The sequence below is a fragment of the Melozone crissalis genome, unplaced genomic scaffold (genome assembly GCF_028551555.1).
Source record: "Melozone crissalis strain CALT ecotype California unplaced genomic scaffold, PUWL_Pcris_2 ptg000088l_1, whole genome shotgun sequence".
NCBI lineage: Eukaryota > Metazoa > Chordata > Aves > Passeriformes > Passerellidae > Melozone > Melozone crissalis.
Genome location: NW_026535865.1, coordinates 467,211 through 484,400, shown reverse-complemented (window position 1 = coordinate 484,400; position 17,190 = coordinate 467,211). Strand labels below are relative to the sequence as shown.

The window sequence follows — 17,190 nt, the reverse complement described above, 5'->3', positions numbered from 1 at the left end:
CGCTGGCGGGTTACCCGCAGTCCATTGGACGCTCGGGAGCTGCGTCAGAGCGGTACGGGCGGGGATTGGCGGGCGAGCGCTGGGGGGCGGGGCCCGGCGGCCGCCGCAGCCGGCGCTGGGGCGGCGCGCGCCGCGCTGAGGGGCCGCGGGCGCCGGGAGCGCAGGTACCGGACGGGGGGGGGCGGCCGGGCCGGCCCCACGCCCCGCGCCGCGCCCACCGGCCCGGGCAGCGCTCCGGCGCGGGGCTGCGGCCGCGGCAGCGGCGTCCCGGCCGGGCCGGGCCGAGGCGGGCGGGCCCGGGAGCCCTGACAGCCCTCCCGGTGTCCCCGCCGAGGGGTGGCCCCGGTGTGCGGCGCCGTTCGTGCTCGGGAGCCGGAGCCGCGCTGCAGATCTCGGGGCCTCGCCCCCGGAGCGGCTGCCGCCGGTCCCGCTGCCCGCACGGGCCCCGTGCGAGACGCTGCCACCGGTACGGACTGCGCCGTGTTCGCTGTGCGGGGCCCCCGCGCTGAGCCGCGGCTCTGCCGGGCCGGGCCGGGCCGGGCTGCGCTGGGCCGGGCGGACCCGAGCCGGGCCGGGCCGGGCCGGGCTGCCACTGCCTCCCGGGAGCGCCGGGGCTGTCGCGTACAAACATCAGCAGCGGCAGAAGTGCCGGAGGTTTGAGAAGCGGTGTTTGTTCATTAGATTCTTCTTCCCTGGGTATAAACAGTGATTAGGAAAAGTTTTCTTTGCCTCTGGGCTCCCGTACCTTTTTTTTCACATGTTTGGGAGCGTTCTGGTGCCTGTTTTGCCTCCCGAGCACACAGCCACGCTGCCTCGTGTGCAGAGACTTCCCAAGAGAATGAGCTCGGTGTCACAGCGCAGCTGAAGAAGTTGCTGCAGTCCTGTGCTGGAGCAGCAGCTGCTTTTCTCCGTGGTGTAAGCTTAGGGTTTGTAATGGACTTTTCATAAACTGGCAATCTTTATCTTTCTGTCTCGCTTAAACTCAGGTTTCTGAGCCGATTGTGACAGGCCAGAACTGCTGGTTTGTGGGATTTATCCAAGGGACAAGCCTGTGGCTCTTGTACAGGAAGGTGATTGTGACATAAGAAGTGTTTTTGTTGCAGTCTCAAACACTTGCTCTTGTTGTATCGAGAACTGGTGGGGGAACCAAGATTACAAACCAGAACGCCATGCAGTGGTCTTGGAGGCTTCTGGAGTGTGAAGCTGCTTGCATGTAGTGCCCTCAGAAATGGTGCCACCAAGGCATGGGGTGATAGCTCTGCACTGCATGGTGCTGCTGGACCGAGGAGAGTTTAGGCTGTTGTCCTGTTGGAGGGAGCTGTGCAGAGCTCGAATTTCACAGGCAGGCAGGTGAGGTGTTGCCTGTTGGGGATGATGATGGTGAGCTGGAAGTGTCAGGGTTATCCAAGGCAGCTGTGGCTTTTTATTCTGCTTGTTTGTATTCAGTGTTCTGTCCCTGCCCTGATGTGTGTGATGAAGATCTCTCAGTGGGGATGTGATTCTCATCCAACCCTGTGGTCTTTATTTGCTCATCCCTAAGAGACTGTTTCTATTCCTTTCTTAACCCTCTCTATTACCAGCCCTTCATTTTCCTTGGCACTCTCATTCTCTTGCTCAACACTCCTTCCAACAAGCATTTATCTGTGTGTCTTTCCCTTCTGATGCAGTTTCTGGCACTTTCTTGACCTTTTTCCAGGTTCTGGTTGAGAATGCCTGAGATGTCACTGTGGTTGGCCAGCTGCTTTGGCTGTGGGGACATAAAGCCCTGCTTGGCTGCCACTCCCACGAGCACAGTACAATCCTCTGAACAGCTGGACGTTAGTCTTGGCTTTCCAAAGCTAAAGTGTTTGAACACTTTTCTGCATCTCCAAAGGATTATGCAGGGGAGTGCTTGGAGGCTGGAAGTGCCCTGGTTTTTCAGGTGTGTTTGAAGCTGTGATGGCGTGTCACCCATCAGAAACAGAGGCTCAAAGGGAAGGGAGCTGGGACTCTAAAATCCCTTTGTCATATGCACGGTGACAGTGAATTTAATAATTCTAGTTGGGGACAGAAGGTCTAATTCCCCCCAAGCACACACAGGGGAGCGTTGCAGGCAGCCTGCACCAGTAGGGAAGTCTAAACTGCCAAGAATAGAGCAGGTGGCACAGGGAATGGCCAAGTGTGGCCCTAAAGTGTAGTTCATGGACACTCTATACCAGCTGTATAGCTGGGGTGTCTGTGTATGGTTAGCTGATCAGCACCACTGCCTGAGTGGAAACACAAAATGGCATCAGAACTAATGTTCCTCATTTTGGATGTGTTTGCTCTGTTTTGCTGTGGATTGCACAGGCTGCAGGGTGAGGTCACGCTGTGCTGGACGCCAAGGGGCCCATGAGATGAGCAGGGCTAAATGTACTGACTGTGAGCAGCTTCCCACAGAGTTCTTGCCTTCCTGGATGCTGGGAGAGGCCCTTTCCTCTTCCAGCTGATTGATGCTGGCCTGCATCAAGCAAGTGTAGCACACCATGTTTCCCTGGGAAGAAGTAAGCACTGTTTCCTTGAAACAGCAAAGTCAAAATGCATCCATGGCAAGCTGAGCCTGGTGTGGGCTCTGAGACTCTGTGAGTCTGAGGGACTGTTGCAAGTCCTCAGGACAGGACTTTGTAGTACTTCTGCAGGTAGAGGCACAAAGCAAAATGAGCACTTGGAGACTTGTTTCACTATTGTTTAAAATATCTTGATTTTTCACACTAAGACCACAGAAGCTTTTCTTAGAGAATGAAGGGAGGAATCCAGCATTGTGAACTGTAAACTACATGATAAGTTTATTTTTTCTCCACTTGCCTTTGACTTAGCTTTGGATATTTGGAGATTTCAGAGTTTCTCTTTCCAAACTAGTTTGTTTTCCCTTCTAGACTGAAGTTTGAGCTGGTGGGTCTCTTCTCCCTCCCAGTCTAATTTACTCAGGTTAACCTTATGCTTCTGCCTGCTCTGAGCTCCAGCCTTTCCCACAAGAGAGAAATGGTCTCAGTTACTGACTCTTGTCCTCTTGGAAGCGCTCTGGGCGCGTCTCAGTGAGTGACACCTGGGCACACAAGCCATGAGGTAAAGCCCTGGGACTCCTTTCTGTGAAGGGAAGGAGTGCAGCACCCAGCCAGGGTGGGCCAGTGGGTCTCCACCAATCTGTACTTGTCAGCTTTGCTGGCTGCTGAAGTGACGCATTAATCTGTGCTGAGCCTTACCAAGTGTGGCTTATCAAATTCATGGCTTATCAGCACAGTTCATGTCCTGCACGTAAACAGCAGGATCTCCACCTCTCCAGTCCTGGTCTTGTTCTCTCTCCAGCTCCAGCTGTAGCAGCTGTTCCCTGGAACCTGTGTCTTTGTGCCATCTTTGTTGTAAGTAGACCAGCTCAGCTGTAGCTCAATGCAGCAGCAATGCAGCTCAGCTGGGAGATGGGGTTCCCCACTGCAGCTGGTTTGGGAGAGCTTTTGGTGGCTCATCTGACTGGGTGAAAGTAGGGAAGTCACTACTGAGTGTCTCAGGGTCTTGTGTACTTTCCTGGGGATGGAATGTGCCTCTCCTGCTGGGCAGTGACAGCCTGTGAGAGCCCTAAGCACTGAAGGCAAAGTGCAGAATGACAACATCCTGAAAGCAGGGACTGCTGGCATGTCCTGGGGCAGGGACTGAACCCTGTGCATCCTCCAGTGAAGGGAGCAGCCCAACAGGAGCTGTGCTGACCTGCAGCTCTTCCTGCCCATCTGCCTTGCAAATACTTCCTGGCCCTTCCCACCGTTCCCGCTCTAGAACGGTGTTACAGTTTGGAATCTGTCATTTGCCCCCATTTCAAATAGATAGGCATCTGTAAGTTTTATTCCAGATTTTTTGTAGCAATTCTAGCTAAACTTTTCAATTCCTGACAGAACCTGGCATGATTTTGTGTGGTTAACCTCAAGGACAGAAGTGCTGTAAGTGCAGTTGCAATTATAATCAGTTGTCACAAAATTAGTGATCAAAGCTGAAGGAAACATTCTCCTCCAGTTCCTAAAAAAAGGAAACAAGGGACAGGGAGCAGCACTGGCTCAGGAAATAAAAGTACAAGCAAATCAAACTTATCTTCTAAAGCACTTTTCTGCAAAAAGGAGAACACACCAAGCTCATGTAGTCTTGGCTTGAACAGGGATTTCTTTGTTCAAAGCATTGAGAGCTTCAGTTCTGTTTCAGCTGAAAGCTTTTTGGGGTTAGATTTGAGAGTGGTGGGAGAGGAAAGGTAAACTTCATTTCTGGACTGTTTTCAGTTTATTTCCTCCCAGTTTTTCTTGTACTTCCCTGCAGACAAATCAGACAAGGCCTGTGTCCAGAAAAACTAAAAATGCAGCCTAAGCAAAACATTGCAAACTGAACTGAGAGAGTTTTGCAGCACAGATAGCAATTCTGAAGTTTCACTTGAGGATTGAGGAGGGAATCTGCAGCAGTAAGGAGTGGGCAGGAGGGAGGCAGGGGTGCTGCTGGCTGGGATCAGTGGCTCCTCCTCTCTGGCTGGCCATGGCCATGCTCTCACTGGGGTCTGTCTGCTCTGGAGCTCTCAGGGCGGCTGGTGAGTCACACGCTGCCTCTGCTGGTGCCTTTGCTGGAAAGCTCTTTGAAAGCTGAACGTTCTGAAGAGATTTGTGATACAGCTAGGTTGAAAAATAGAAATAGTGAAGGTAAATTGCAGATGAAATGTCTCCTGGGGGCTGAGTGTGTGCCTGGCTTCGTGCAGTGGCTCCCTGAGCATCGGGGCAGGCAGGGCTGCACCGGCCTTTGCTGTGGATTGTTCAGCTCAGCTCATCTCCCAGCACAGTGCTGTTATTTGTACAGCAGTGTAAGTGGTGTTTGATAAACCAAGAAGGAAAACACTGGGGAGAATGCAGGTTCTTTCTGACCTGGGCTTCCCAGTCCTGAAATAATGTGTCGCACCCTCCTGAGTCGTGCCCTTGGAGGGACTGACCAGTTCTGTGGGCACTGCAGTCTTGATCTGGTGCATGTGTTACTGCTACACCAAAATTCTGTTTCCTGAGGTATTACACACAGCTGGAAAATCCATTTGTTCTGAACAAACTGCAACTGCCTGGCAAGGGACTGTGCAGGTCTGGGGAGCACTTGAGCTTTGACCTTGCTGCAGAGGCTGCCTCTGTTTAAAGAGGAGCTCGCTGAAGCAGTAGGGCTGGAACAGAAGTGTCTGCTGCTGGTGTTTTGTAAAGCATGTGGGTGCAGAGATGTGAGAGGCCACACAGCTATGGTCCCTTAGCAGAGCAGGGCTGTGCTTGTGTCTGCTGGGCTGGCTCTTGTCCCCAGTGATGGACAGCCCTCTGCAAGAATTGTTTTGTAGGCATGATAATACATTTTTTTCCACCCTGGTTCATGGTTTCAGTTTCAAGTCTTTTTAATGCATCTTTCTTTCCCTGGAAAGAGTGATAAAATGCAGAGGGATGTGGGTGCAGAGACTCTGCAGTTGCATTATGTAGTGAGTTGTGCTGCTGTTCATCTTTAAAAGCTGATGTCTTTTGAATCCTCAGAGGAGTCACAGGTGTTCCTCATGCCCCAGCTGGTTTTTGGTTGTTCCCTTATGAAACTTGTTATTAAAATTACTGAATTTTGATTGGAGATACCCGCTGCAAAGAATTTTCTTCTAATGTTGCAATTCGTTTTTGCAGATGTTGGTAATCAAAGTGCAGTAAACTTTCCTTTCATACGGCCTTGTGGCAGATAGCAAGTCTCAAAAGAGCTGAGATAACTTTGTTCATTTTGGCATTCCAGCTGTAGCATACAGCCTAATTGTTCTCAAGCACAGCAAGAAAAAAATCGTCCTTTAGGCTTCCTCTTTTTATACTGATTTTTTTTCCTCAACATCTAAGCTTGAACCTTTTGCTTCTTTTTGAATATTGAGAAACTTTATTAGGCAATGAAGAAAACTTGTTTGAAGAATAGTGGGTGAACAACATGACAGGTACCCTGAAATGAAGGGAGCTCTGCTGTGTTTCAGTTCTGCTGTGTCCACATGAGACCCATGCCTTTGGCCTTGTTTAAAGCTTGGGGTTCTCACCTGCTGGGAGCCCCACCAAGACCCACAGGAGCTGTGCCTCAGGACCTTCCTCTTTGCCAGCCAACAGTTTTCCATTGCTTCAGGACATGGAGATGAAGTGAAACTCTTGCAGAAGTGAATCCAATGTACTGATGTTTTGAAGAGGAGGGGTGTGTGTGGATGTTGGTTTTGGAAAACAGCAATTATTGATCACCAAGGCTTGCTGCAGTATTTAGCTTGGGGAATAGAGCTCAGATGCTGGCATGTCTCCTCAGAAAAAAATGGAAGTGGAAGACTGTCTCTTCATCAGTGTCTGCAAACTCATTTGCCATAATCTAAATAATCAAGACTTCAGAGAGCTTCTAGAATATATCTGAATAGTTTCTGGATATAGAGAAGTTAGGATTGTTTGTCGCCAGCAGCAGCAGCCAGTGAGGGAAGCCTTGAGTTAGCAAGTGAGTGTTTGAAATAGTGGAGAGGCAGCCCAGCCAAGGGAGCTGTGGTCATGTACCAATGTGACAAACACAGGAGTCCAGAAAGGCTGTGTCCTCTGAGCTTCTGGCCTCCTCCTGAGTCTTACAGGGTTAGACTTGGAGCATTTGTTTTTAAACTCTGCCCCAGGGATGAGGCAGGTGAGCCTCTGGAGTCAGCCCAAAGCTTTTGCTGTTGGAGGTGTAGGAGGAGTTTCCTGGTGTGAAGTTTTATCAGAAGGTTCCCAGGCTCCCAGAACGCTGTGCCTTGCTTATTTTCTCCCCTTGCTTTTTGGGATTTGTTTTGAGCCCAGGGTCAGGGCTGTCCCCTGGCTCTGACTCACAGCATTGCTCCACTGGCATCCTCTGAAGAGCAAGTTGTGGCTGAAGATTTTACAGCATCTCCTTCAGCTGAAACTTGACAGCCAAATGCTGCAGGCAGGGCAGACATAGAGAAGCTCCTGGGGAGTGAAATGCTTTCCCCTTTGTTATTTACCAAATTTTAAGATGTTTTAGAAGCTGTTGCTTCAGATGGCATCAGATATTTTATTGAATATTGAGGCATATGCCATAAAATGCTGTGTCACTTTTCTCACTGGACAGGGCTCCTTGCACCCTGACTTTAGGGCTGTTGTATTCATGTGACTTCTGAGCACAGGAATAATGAGATTTCCTCCCAGGCCCTGAGTGATGGGCAGAGTTGCTGATGGCTCAGCTGGGGGTAGATCCTGAGCTGCTTTTTGACTACTGTTAAGGTGTTACATGGGAGACCTGCAGGGTGACTTTGGGGAGTCAGTTGATGTATAAAATAGTGTATTTTTAATAACAAACAAAATAATACTCTGGCTTTCAACCCTCAGCAGAAAGTATGTTTAAAGAAACAAAACTGAAAACAAAGCCCAGTGTGGGTCTGGTTCTTGGCGGGGGGAGATGGTTTGGGGTTTTTTTGTTTTGGTTTTTGTTGTTGTTGTTTGGTTGGTCAGTTGGTTTTGTTTATTTTGTTTTGGTTTTCTTTAGATTAATCCACTTACACAACCTTTGAACAGAACCAGGGAGCACTTCAGGCCACTCATCCCATCTGTGTGTATCTCTGGTGGCAGCCCTAGGTGTGTGATCTTGGGTGTGAGGGTGTAGAGGCCAGATGTGGAGAAGGGGATGCCCTGCCACTAAGCCAGAGCACAGAGCCACAGGTACCCTGGTGAGGCTGGTGCCTCAGTAGGCTGAACTGGTACTGGGGATGTGCTGCACACCTGGGCCTGAACCTGGGCCGTGGGGAAATGTGCATTAGCTGTGTGAGATGGGGTGTGTGAGAGCAGGTGCTCAGATGTGTGCAGCAAGCAATTCTTTGTACGGTCTCCCTCGAGATGGAGAGGGATGTTCAGATGGTTGTAGGGCCCAGGATTTGGGAAATCCAGTTTTAGTGATGAAAAGGAAAGCACTAATGTTAGGAAATGCCCTTTAGCAACTGAAAATCTTCAGTTCACTGGTGACATTTGCAGGATCATATGATTAGAAAACTCAGTGTCTGTGTGCCCAAAGTGGCTAAAAGGGCTTTGGAAAGCAGGCTGGGAAGCTTTGCACCCAGGCTTAAACATCAGCTCATGTGAGCAGGGGTCAGAGCTCTGATTTGCCATCAGTGAATGGGTTACCTGCTAAAAATAAAAGAAGTCCTTGTGTACAGATGGGTGGGTGGTGTTGGCTGCACGACTTGGTTATCTCTCTGGGACCATGGGTGAGGGGCCAGGGCTGGGTTCCAGCAGTCAGGGCAATGGCTTGCTCAGTGAGAAGAGCAGAGCTGGCTGCTGGCAGCCTCAGTGTTGGGTGTTCTTTGGTGGAGATGTCCCAGGGAAGCCAGTTTGCTCAGGAGCTGGTGTGTACACTCTGCACCCAGAGCAGGGGGAGCTGGCTCTGGTTCCAGTTTGCTCTGGATCCTATCAAAGCCACAGGATTGCTCCAAGGCTTTCCACCGGTTGGGATATTCATAGTGGACAGGCCACAACCTGCCCCTGACAGTCCCCATTACTGCCATCATTTGGCTGAAGCCTTTCCTACTGTCATTCTCATCTTGATTGTGGCTTTGATCCAGATGTTCATCTGGTGTGCTGTGGTTTCCCTGTCTGGGAGAAATAACTGTTTCATCCATCTTCAAAGTCAAATATGGAGAGCAGAGCTGGGGGACCTTTTAGCTCCTTGACTGCTGCTTACTTCTGCTGGGCACATCTCCTGCATGGAGAGCACTGGTCCGACCAGATCTCTGCAGTCTTTTGAGCACCTCAATGCCCTTTGGATGATATAGACTGGATTACAAATCTCATTGCAGTGCATGGGGACTGGCAAGGGAGAGTATCTTGCAGGTGTGTTTCACTTAAGCCATGGAGCAGGATCCTGCACCAGCCTGGTCTCTGCCTTGGGGAGTGACAGAGCACGAGCTGCTCTTCAGGGACTGACTCATTTTGCCATACGTGTTAGTTTTGGAATTCTAGTGCAGAATTCACTCTTCTGAGACAGCTTTCCACAGACAGGGTTTGGGTTTCTTTCAGTTTGAGTAATTATCTACAAACTCAGCCCTTTATATTCTGGATCTGCTCAGAAGCTGAGGATGCAAAATGTTGCTGAGAAGAGCCTTCCCATTTATTTGCTAATGTCTAACTGTGGCAGCAGAAGGGATATTGATAATAAACCTAGTGTCTCTGAGACTTTTTAAAAAAATGTGTGCAAGAAATGCATCCCCAAGGAATGGGCTCAGAAAACACAGGTGCTTAGAAAAAAACCAGTGTGTGGTTCAAGCCAGCTGTTTGGGTCTTGTTTCTCACACTGAGATTTTGATGTTTCTGCTGTAAACAGAGCTGGGGAAGGGGCTGGAGCACACATCTGATGATGAGCGGCTGAGGGAGCTGACTGTACAGAAAAGGAAGTTCGAGGGGACCTTCTTGCTCACTAAAACTCCCTGAAAGGAGAGTTCAGCCAGGTGGGGGTCATTCACCTCTCCCAGGAAATGAGTGACAGGAAGAGAGGACACAACCTCAAATTGTACTGGGGAGGTTTGGGCTGAAAAAATTCCATCATGGAATGTGTGGTCAGGCAGTGGCACAGGCTGCCCAGGGCAGTGGTGGAATCACCATCCCTGCAGGGATGTGATTAAAAGTAAAAACTGTGGATGTGGCACTTGGGGACATGGGTTTGTGTTGGGCTTGGCAGTGCTGGGGGAGCAGGTGGACGAGATGATTTCAGAGGCTGTTTCCAACCTGAAGGATTCTGTGAACACTGGGTTTGGGTTGGATGAGCTGTTGACAATTGTGAGAGAAGGCTGTGTGTTGGTGTCCTGATCCTTCAGGGATCAGGAAAGGGACTGACTTGGCTGTACACTATGGTTCATGTTCCACTGGGTATGCAACTGGACCCGAGTGCACTGCAGATGTTGTCTTTGGATTTCAGTTACTTCTTTACTAACCATGAAAATCTTGCTGCTTTTCCTTCATATTTGCTGAATGGCATGAGTCAGATATTAAAGCAGTGACTTCAGGTTCCACCCTGGGCTGGACCCTGACAAGGAAACACCAAAGAACTCGTAACAGAAACCTGTGCATTTCCTGAAGAACAGCAGGGTGGCCATTCCCTTCCAGCCCAACAGAGCCCTGGGGCAAGGCCATGGGGCTGCCTGTGTCTGTCAGATGTGGAGCACAAAGAGCCTCAGTATAAATACTCCCAGGACACAGTCAGTGAGGGCAGTTTTATTCCAGTATGCAGAATGGACTTTTTCCTCTGAACTTTAAAATAAACAACATTTTGGCTAAACAAATGGAACTGACCTTTTTATTAAAAGCATATATCTTCTCATGCTTGTTTCAGTAAGAGGTTGTTAATTTTATAGAACTCCTTAATTTGTGGGACAGCTGACTTAAGTAATTCCAATAGCATTTATCATCTTACTTTTTGCTCCGTGCAGCTGGAGAGTTTGTAGCCTTTTCTTTGAGGAGGAGAAATAAGAAAAGTAGCTCTAACTCTGTGTGTTCTTTGCACAGGTGGAGAGAGAGGCTGAGTCTATCAAGTTAATTTTTAAGTTGATGAAAAGATTCAAGTTCATGTTGAAGAGGATTGACCTGCCCACAAGCTCAAGCTTATTCCTGCTCAGATGCGAAGGAAGGATTACAGATAGTTATCAAGAGCAGCTTTGAAAAAGAGATTAGAAAGTCTTCTATTAGAAATGAGAAACTGTTCTGTAAAGTGAGAGAATCCTTGGGATCTGGTTCTGAGACACCAGTGAAGGGCTCTCTCCCTCTTGAGTGCGTGTAGGTGAAGGAAGCTGTCCTGACACATGCAGCCCTTGGTTGTGTGAGTTGCTCAATTTCCAAGACATGACAAAGCACTTGTGCTTACCCAAATGAGTGTTTTCAGGGCTTCAAGCATCATGTTCTTGTACCAGCTTTTTGGCTTTTTTCCTCTGTAGTGTGGCCAAGCCTCCAGCCAGGAACAGGCCCTTATTTTCTTTAGTTATTTTTGTTAGATTTTGGCTTAGTTGAACGTGACAGAACTGCCGTTTCATGAGAATGTTTGACTCCTGTTGTGCTCAGAGATCTCAAAACAAAAGCCTTTCCTTGGATGGGATGGTGAAGGTTTGTTTGCCTGCTCCTACCCCCAGGAGGCAAGGATTGCCGATTCCCCCCACTCCCCCAAAATGTAACAAACCTAATTGCTTTCATATCTCTTATTTGGGGCTGTGGTTGTTTTATTTCCTTTTATTCCTCCCTTTTTTTCCTTTTTATTGCTTTCATTTGAACTTCTTTTATGGATTTATTTCATCTTGAAATCCAGCCACCAGGATGAGGCAGCATTCCAGCTCTGATCCCAGCAGTGCTGGTGCACAGGGATTACTGTGCATGCCTTACATAAGGCAGTCCTGTTTACAGACACAGGGATTTTGGTTTTACCAGCAGTACAATGTTGTTGGATTGTGTTCAGTGTGACTCACTGTAACCTCAGCTCTTTATTTCTGCACAGCTGCCTCTCAACGACCAGGTTAAAGGCGATTGGCAAAACCAGGATTTTTCTAAATCTGCAGAGCATACCCTATTTTGGGGATGAGATACCCCCTGCCAGGGAGGAACATGGCTGTTTCTGGCAGCTTGGGTGAGCTGCTGCCTTACCTCAAAGGCAGAGAGCTCTCATTTCCACATGTGGCTCATCAGAGCCAGCTCCTGGTTTGCCATGTTGGGCTTTTCTCTGCACCTTCTCTCCATTTTTTGCATTTGCTGTTTGTTCCGTGTCTTCTCTTTGCTGGGTGAATGTTGAAAATGTGCTGGTGTGCTTTGCTGTTTGCAAGTGGCTCTTGTGAAAGTCATGGTTGGTCTGAACAGTTGAAAGGGAAAGGAGTCAGGCTGGCCTGCTGCCCTTCCCAAGGAGCATTTTTGATGGTTTTGGGATGTCCATGTCCACACATTCACTGCTGGGATGTACCACAGCGGATATAGAAATGGGAGCATGTGTATTTCTTCAATGAAATAAGGAGAAAAAACTTTAAAGATGGGATGGGAGAGCCTTATGGGCTTGGACAGTCCTTCAAGTGCTCAGGAAGCTTCTGAAGGCAGCTGAGAAGGGCCTCCTGAACCCAGCCACCTAAACTGGTTTAGGTGCCCTGTTCAGGTGAAACTTTGCTGTATTTATGGAGAGTTTGAATGTAAGTTTTCAGAATGGCTGTCGCCAGAGCAGCACAGGCCCATGGGGCTTCTGGTTGCCTTCCCCATCTCTGTATCAGCACATTCAGTTTGAAAGGCTTCATCAGGTTAAAGGGTGGTTACCAGGAATTCTCTCTGGGAAAGGCAGATTTGCAATTCTGATGGTAAGTTATGTAAGTAGAACACTTGGATCCTTAATGTTATGGTAAGGCAGCCTCACAAAGCCTGTTAAAGGGGACAGAAGACTCACAAAACGCGCGTGTGTTGGGGCCTGGGGCGCTCCTGGCGCGAGCGGGGCTGGAGGACCGTGAGGGGTTGGGGGTTCGGGGTTCTGGATCTGACTGCGGTGCTGTTCCTGCAGGTCTCCCGGGTGCCGGGCCCGGGACAGCGGGGCCCAGAGCTGCCATGACGACAGGCGACTGCTGCCACCTCCCCGGCTCCCTGTGCGACTGCCCGGGCAGCGCTGCCCTGTCCAAGTCTGTGGAGGAGTCGGACATGGGCCGCCCTCAGTACATCACGCAGGTCACGGCCAAGGACGGCCGGCTCCTCTCCACCGTCATCAAGGCGCTGGGCGCCCAGAGGTGAGGCTGCTGCAGGGACGGGCCCGGAGCCGCGGCTGGGCCCTTCCCCTGGCTCGGGGGCAGGGAGACTGCAGAGTCTCGTTGTGTGAAGGAGTTTGCGGGGCGCTGATGGCGGGCGGGACTGCGCGGGGCCGGCCGCTCCCAGGGCCCTGAGCCGGCTCCTGCCGCCCTCAGGGCGCGGGCAGCGCCTCCGGCCGCGCTGCGCTCCCGGCCTCGGGGCTGAGCCCGGGCCGTGCTCCCGGGCACTGTGCCGGGCATGGGGAGCGCAGCCCTCGTTCAGGAGCGTCCATGGAGCGAAGGCGTGGTGTTGATCTTCGGCCGTAGGGAGGGGACGGTGTTTGTGTTGCAGGAACTAACTACCGCATCCAGCTATTGCTAGAGGGGACACGTGGCAGCTTCACTAGCTCAGACTCCTCCTGATGCGACTTCTTGTCATTTATTTTGAGTCGCTTCCAGAGTAGAGGACATTTGGCAGCATTGTTCAGTCCGTCTACTGAGAGCTGTCACATTTTGTGTTCAGAAATCCTGTCTGAACAGCTGTTACTTGTTTCATTGAGTTTGGTCAAACATTTGTGTGATACAAAAGCAGTGATTGCAGACATGGGGGAGGGATGCAGGGAAGCTGGATGAGAATAGAGGCAAACATAATTGCAGCAAACCTGGAGCAGGTCAATAAAAATGAGAAAGTAACTGGACTTGCTCTCTGGCAGTAGATAGTCAGGGTGAGAAGCTGTTTAACCCTTTAGAACTTGTGGGGGTGTAATAATTGTGTGGGAAAACTGCCTGGAAACAGGTTTTAAAACCCTAATGTTTTTAGGGTTTAATGTTTAGGGTCAACCCATAATGATTCCTTATGTTTCTACATGGACACCAGTTTGTTTCTTGTGGTAGTGGGTTTCAGTGTCTTCCTTGTCAGCAGCACTTAGCACAGCAAAGCCAAGAGCAGCGTGACTGCGCTGCAGTGTTGAATTACCAATCCCAGGTGACTTCAGGCTGCTGGAAAACTGTGTCTGAGTGTGCATCATGGGGGGAGTGTGAGTGGGTCCCCACCCGGCAGGGGAAAGGAAGGAAGGAAAATGAAGTCTGATAAGAATTCTTTTCACACACTGTCAGCAATTTTTTTCATTTTTCGTTGTTTATTGATAGCCAAGGTTATAGTAATGTTCTGGAAATATGAAACTTCACAAACAGGAAGAGAACGGGTGAAATAACTTACAGATGCTTTTCTTAGGAAATGGCAGATGCATGAGAGCACTGGAGGCTGTAGGGGATTGTCTGTCTGTGTCACTAGGGCTGTGTGTGCATGCTGTTCTGGTACAGCATTTTATGGCAATGAATGTTGCACAATTATCAAATAAATCAAATTGGAAGGGAATTCCATAGGATGTCTGGTCCAGCTTCCTTTCAAACAAGCCTGCTCAGAGTCTTGTCTGATGTAGTTTCCAGGATCTTTGAGGATGAAGTTTCCACCTCCTTCCCAGACTCCTGTTGCACCTTTTGCAGGGATTGTCTTGGCTGAAGAAATCCCCTCAATAAAAGGCATGTAAAAAGGAGGTTCACCAGTGATGTTTGGCAGAGAGAAGGGGATGGTGTACATTGGGTAATTTGCTTTGCAGCCCTAAATATGAATAGAAGTCCAATTGGGATGAATACTGAATTGTATTCATCAATTCAATTCAGCTAAATACTGAATTGAAAGTCTCCTGTGGTAGAGATCTGCTGAGGAATCTTGCTTCTCCTTTAGTGAGCTGACATGCACTTCCTTGCTGGCTCTTCTCTTTCCCTTATGTCCCACCAACCTTTTTCCCCAGTGTGCTCCTTTTCCTTGAACTGTGCTTCCATGTCTCACTCTTGCTTTCTATGCAAACTAAGGGAGGTGGTGCTGCTGGTTTTGAAGGTGGCTTTGGCTGTTGTGTTGCAATCCCACAAACTTCTGCAGTCAGGTGGGGGTTTTTTGAAGTCAGAATAGCAGTTGAGTGTGAACTATGATATGGGTTCAGTATGGCTTTTTTTGTTCTGACAGCAGTACCTAGGAAAAGGAGATATTTGATACCACTCACCTGGATTTCAAGAGAACCTACAATAGGGTCTTTGAAACAAAGATGTTCCTTTTTCACCCCCTCTCACACCCCCAAATCTGAGCAGCTGTGGATGTAAGAGGAAAACTGTATGAAAGAAATGGCTGTTTGGAAGGTGGGAAATGAGATACTAGTGAGGGCCTGGCTTCCATGGTCCAGGGGAGGCAGTCCTGCCCTGGGCCTCTGCTGTCCAGCATTTTCTTCCTAAATGATCTCAGTGATTGGTGAATGCTGAAGAAATTAACTGAACTGCTGAGAACAGCAAACTGTGGTGTCTGCAGCCATCTGGGGCTTCCCAGGGAGCCCAGAATATCCTCATCATGGGGCTGGCATGTGTGGCACAGGGCTGCTAGCAAACCAGTGCCTTGGGGTGCCAGCTGGGATGCCCCATCTCTGTCTGTGTTCCAGGCCAGGTGGGCTGGGGCCTTGAGCAAGTTGATCTAGTGAAAGGTGTAGCACTAATTGTTCAGTCAGTGGTGCCAGCTGAAGGTGTGAGGAATATTGTGGGAACAGATGGATGCTTTCAGTGTGATGAGCAGCTCAGGCCTCCTGTGGGGAAGGTTGCAAGTGTCTCTGAAAATATTTGTTAGTTGCTTTGGTAGATATCTGTGGTTCTGTGAGGTTCTGTGTGATTCTGTAGTTGGAACTTGTGGCCAAGGAGGTGTTCCTGAAGCACCAAAGCATTTCTGCAGGGCAGTTGTTGTCTGGGCAGGGTGTGCCCACAGGATGCTGGAGAGTTACTGTGCAGTGATGGGCAGAGGGTTTGTATGCTGGAGACCTTGCTCTGGGTGCATGCCTGCTGTGAAATACATTGTATTCTTGGGGAGGTGAGCTTCCAGGGTCAGTTCAGTTGTCTCCTGAAATATTGCTGTTCCTTTTGCAGTTCCTGCTCAGCCCAGGCTGCAGGGCTGAGGTGGGCTGAGAGTGGGTAGGTGATGTGGTAAATGTGACCTGATTGCCAGCCTCTTGAGTAGCTGCAGGTGGCTGGGGCATGCTGTGACTGGTGTGGGTCATTTGGCTTTGCTGTGAGTGTCTGGATTTGCAAGAGTGCTTCAGGCTTGGTGTTGGGTCTGGTATCTGCCCCTGCCCACTGTGGGCAGAGCTGAAGACTGCAGGATGTGCACTGCACTCACCTCTGGGGCCAGCTGAGCTGGCCAGGCTGGTGTGCCATCTTCTCTTGTTGTTATGGGTCCTCCAGATTTTAAATTATCTGAAATGTCCTGAGCACCTCCATTGTCCCCTGAGAGTGGTTTCATGCTGCACCATGCTCCTGGCATGCTGTGCCACACACTGCCTGCTGCTCATGTGCCTTTCTGGGGCTTGGTGGGACCAGACCCTGTGGCAGTGTTGTTCTGCCTGCTCTGACTGTGATTTCATTCTGTTTGTCTCTCATTCTGCCTCTTTAGTGATGGTCCCATCTGTCGAATCTGTCATGAAGGTGGAAATGGGGAGGGACTGCTTTCCCCATGTGACTGCACAGGAACACTGGGCACCGTGCACAAGAGCTGCCTGGAAAAATGGTTATCCTCCTCCAACACAAGTTACTGTGAGCTCTGCCACACTGAATTTGTTGTAGAAAGAAGACCAAGACCCTTGACAGAGGTACAATTTTCTTCCTGCTTCATTTTTATTTCCATATAATTTGAGAGAAAATGACTGATTGCCCTGCTGTTCTTGTAGTTCTTGGTGTCTCCTCCTCCTTGCAGTACCTTTGTACTCACAAAAAGAGTCTATTTGAAGAGATCAAGTCCCTTGTCAGACCAAGTGAGGTAGTTGCAAACGTGCAGTAGTGGTGTTTGGGGCAGCTCCTACCTGTGACCTGCCCACATGCCACCTGCCAGTGGCAAGCACTGTGCTTTTTTGGCTGTGCTTTAATGCCTGAGCATCAAATTGCAGGTGTCACAACATGACTGACTGAATTATAAGTTCTCATAAATATTCTTTTTTTTTGCTCCTGGTTTTAATCTTATCTCATTCTTAGATTAGTGCAGCTCTCTTGCATGTGCCTTCCTTGTCATGTTCTGTTCTGAAAAGTGAGATGTGGTGATTGTTGATACTGTTTGTAAAAGACCTGTCTTCCCATGACTAATATTGATGTGTGCTCCTTCAGGCTTTGCTCCTTCCTGCTGCTCTGTGCTCCTCCCAGGTGAAGGAGGAAACAGGACAGGGCTCAGCTGCTCCTCATGTTCCTCTCTGTGTCGACCACAGGGGATCAGTCCCTCAGCTCCCAGAGCTGGAACACACAATGCAGGCTCTGCCTGGTGTGTTGGGGTTTTTGTTTTGGGAACAAATGGACCAGGCCATTGTCTGACCTCAGGGTTCAAGTGTACATCCCCAAAAGAGGAA

At 49.6% G+C, this 17,190-nt stretch overlaps 1 protein-coding gene across 1 annotated transcript in view; it reads left to right on the top strand.

Annotated features, from left to right (window-relative positions):
* Nucleotides 1-120: 120 nt before the first annotated feature.
* The window catches only part of MARCHF2 (membrane associated ring-CH-type finger 2), a 32,614-nt gene continuing 15,544 nt past the window's right edge, over nucleotides 121-17,190 (top strand). Inside the window, exons 1-3 of the mRNA XM_054291075.1 lie at nucleotides 121-164; nucleotides 12,547-12,766; nucleotides 16,251-16,446. Coding sequence (XP_054147050.1) covers nucleotides 12,591-12,766; nucleotides 16,251-16,446 — 372 coding nt within the window. The 5' untranslated portion in view covers nucleotides 121-164; nucleotides 12,547-12,590. The remainder of the gene's footprint in view (nucleotides 165-12,546; nucleotides 12,767-16,250; nucleotides 16,447-17,190) is intronic.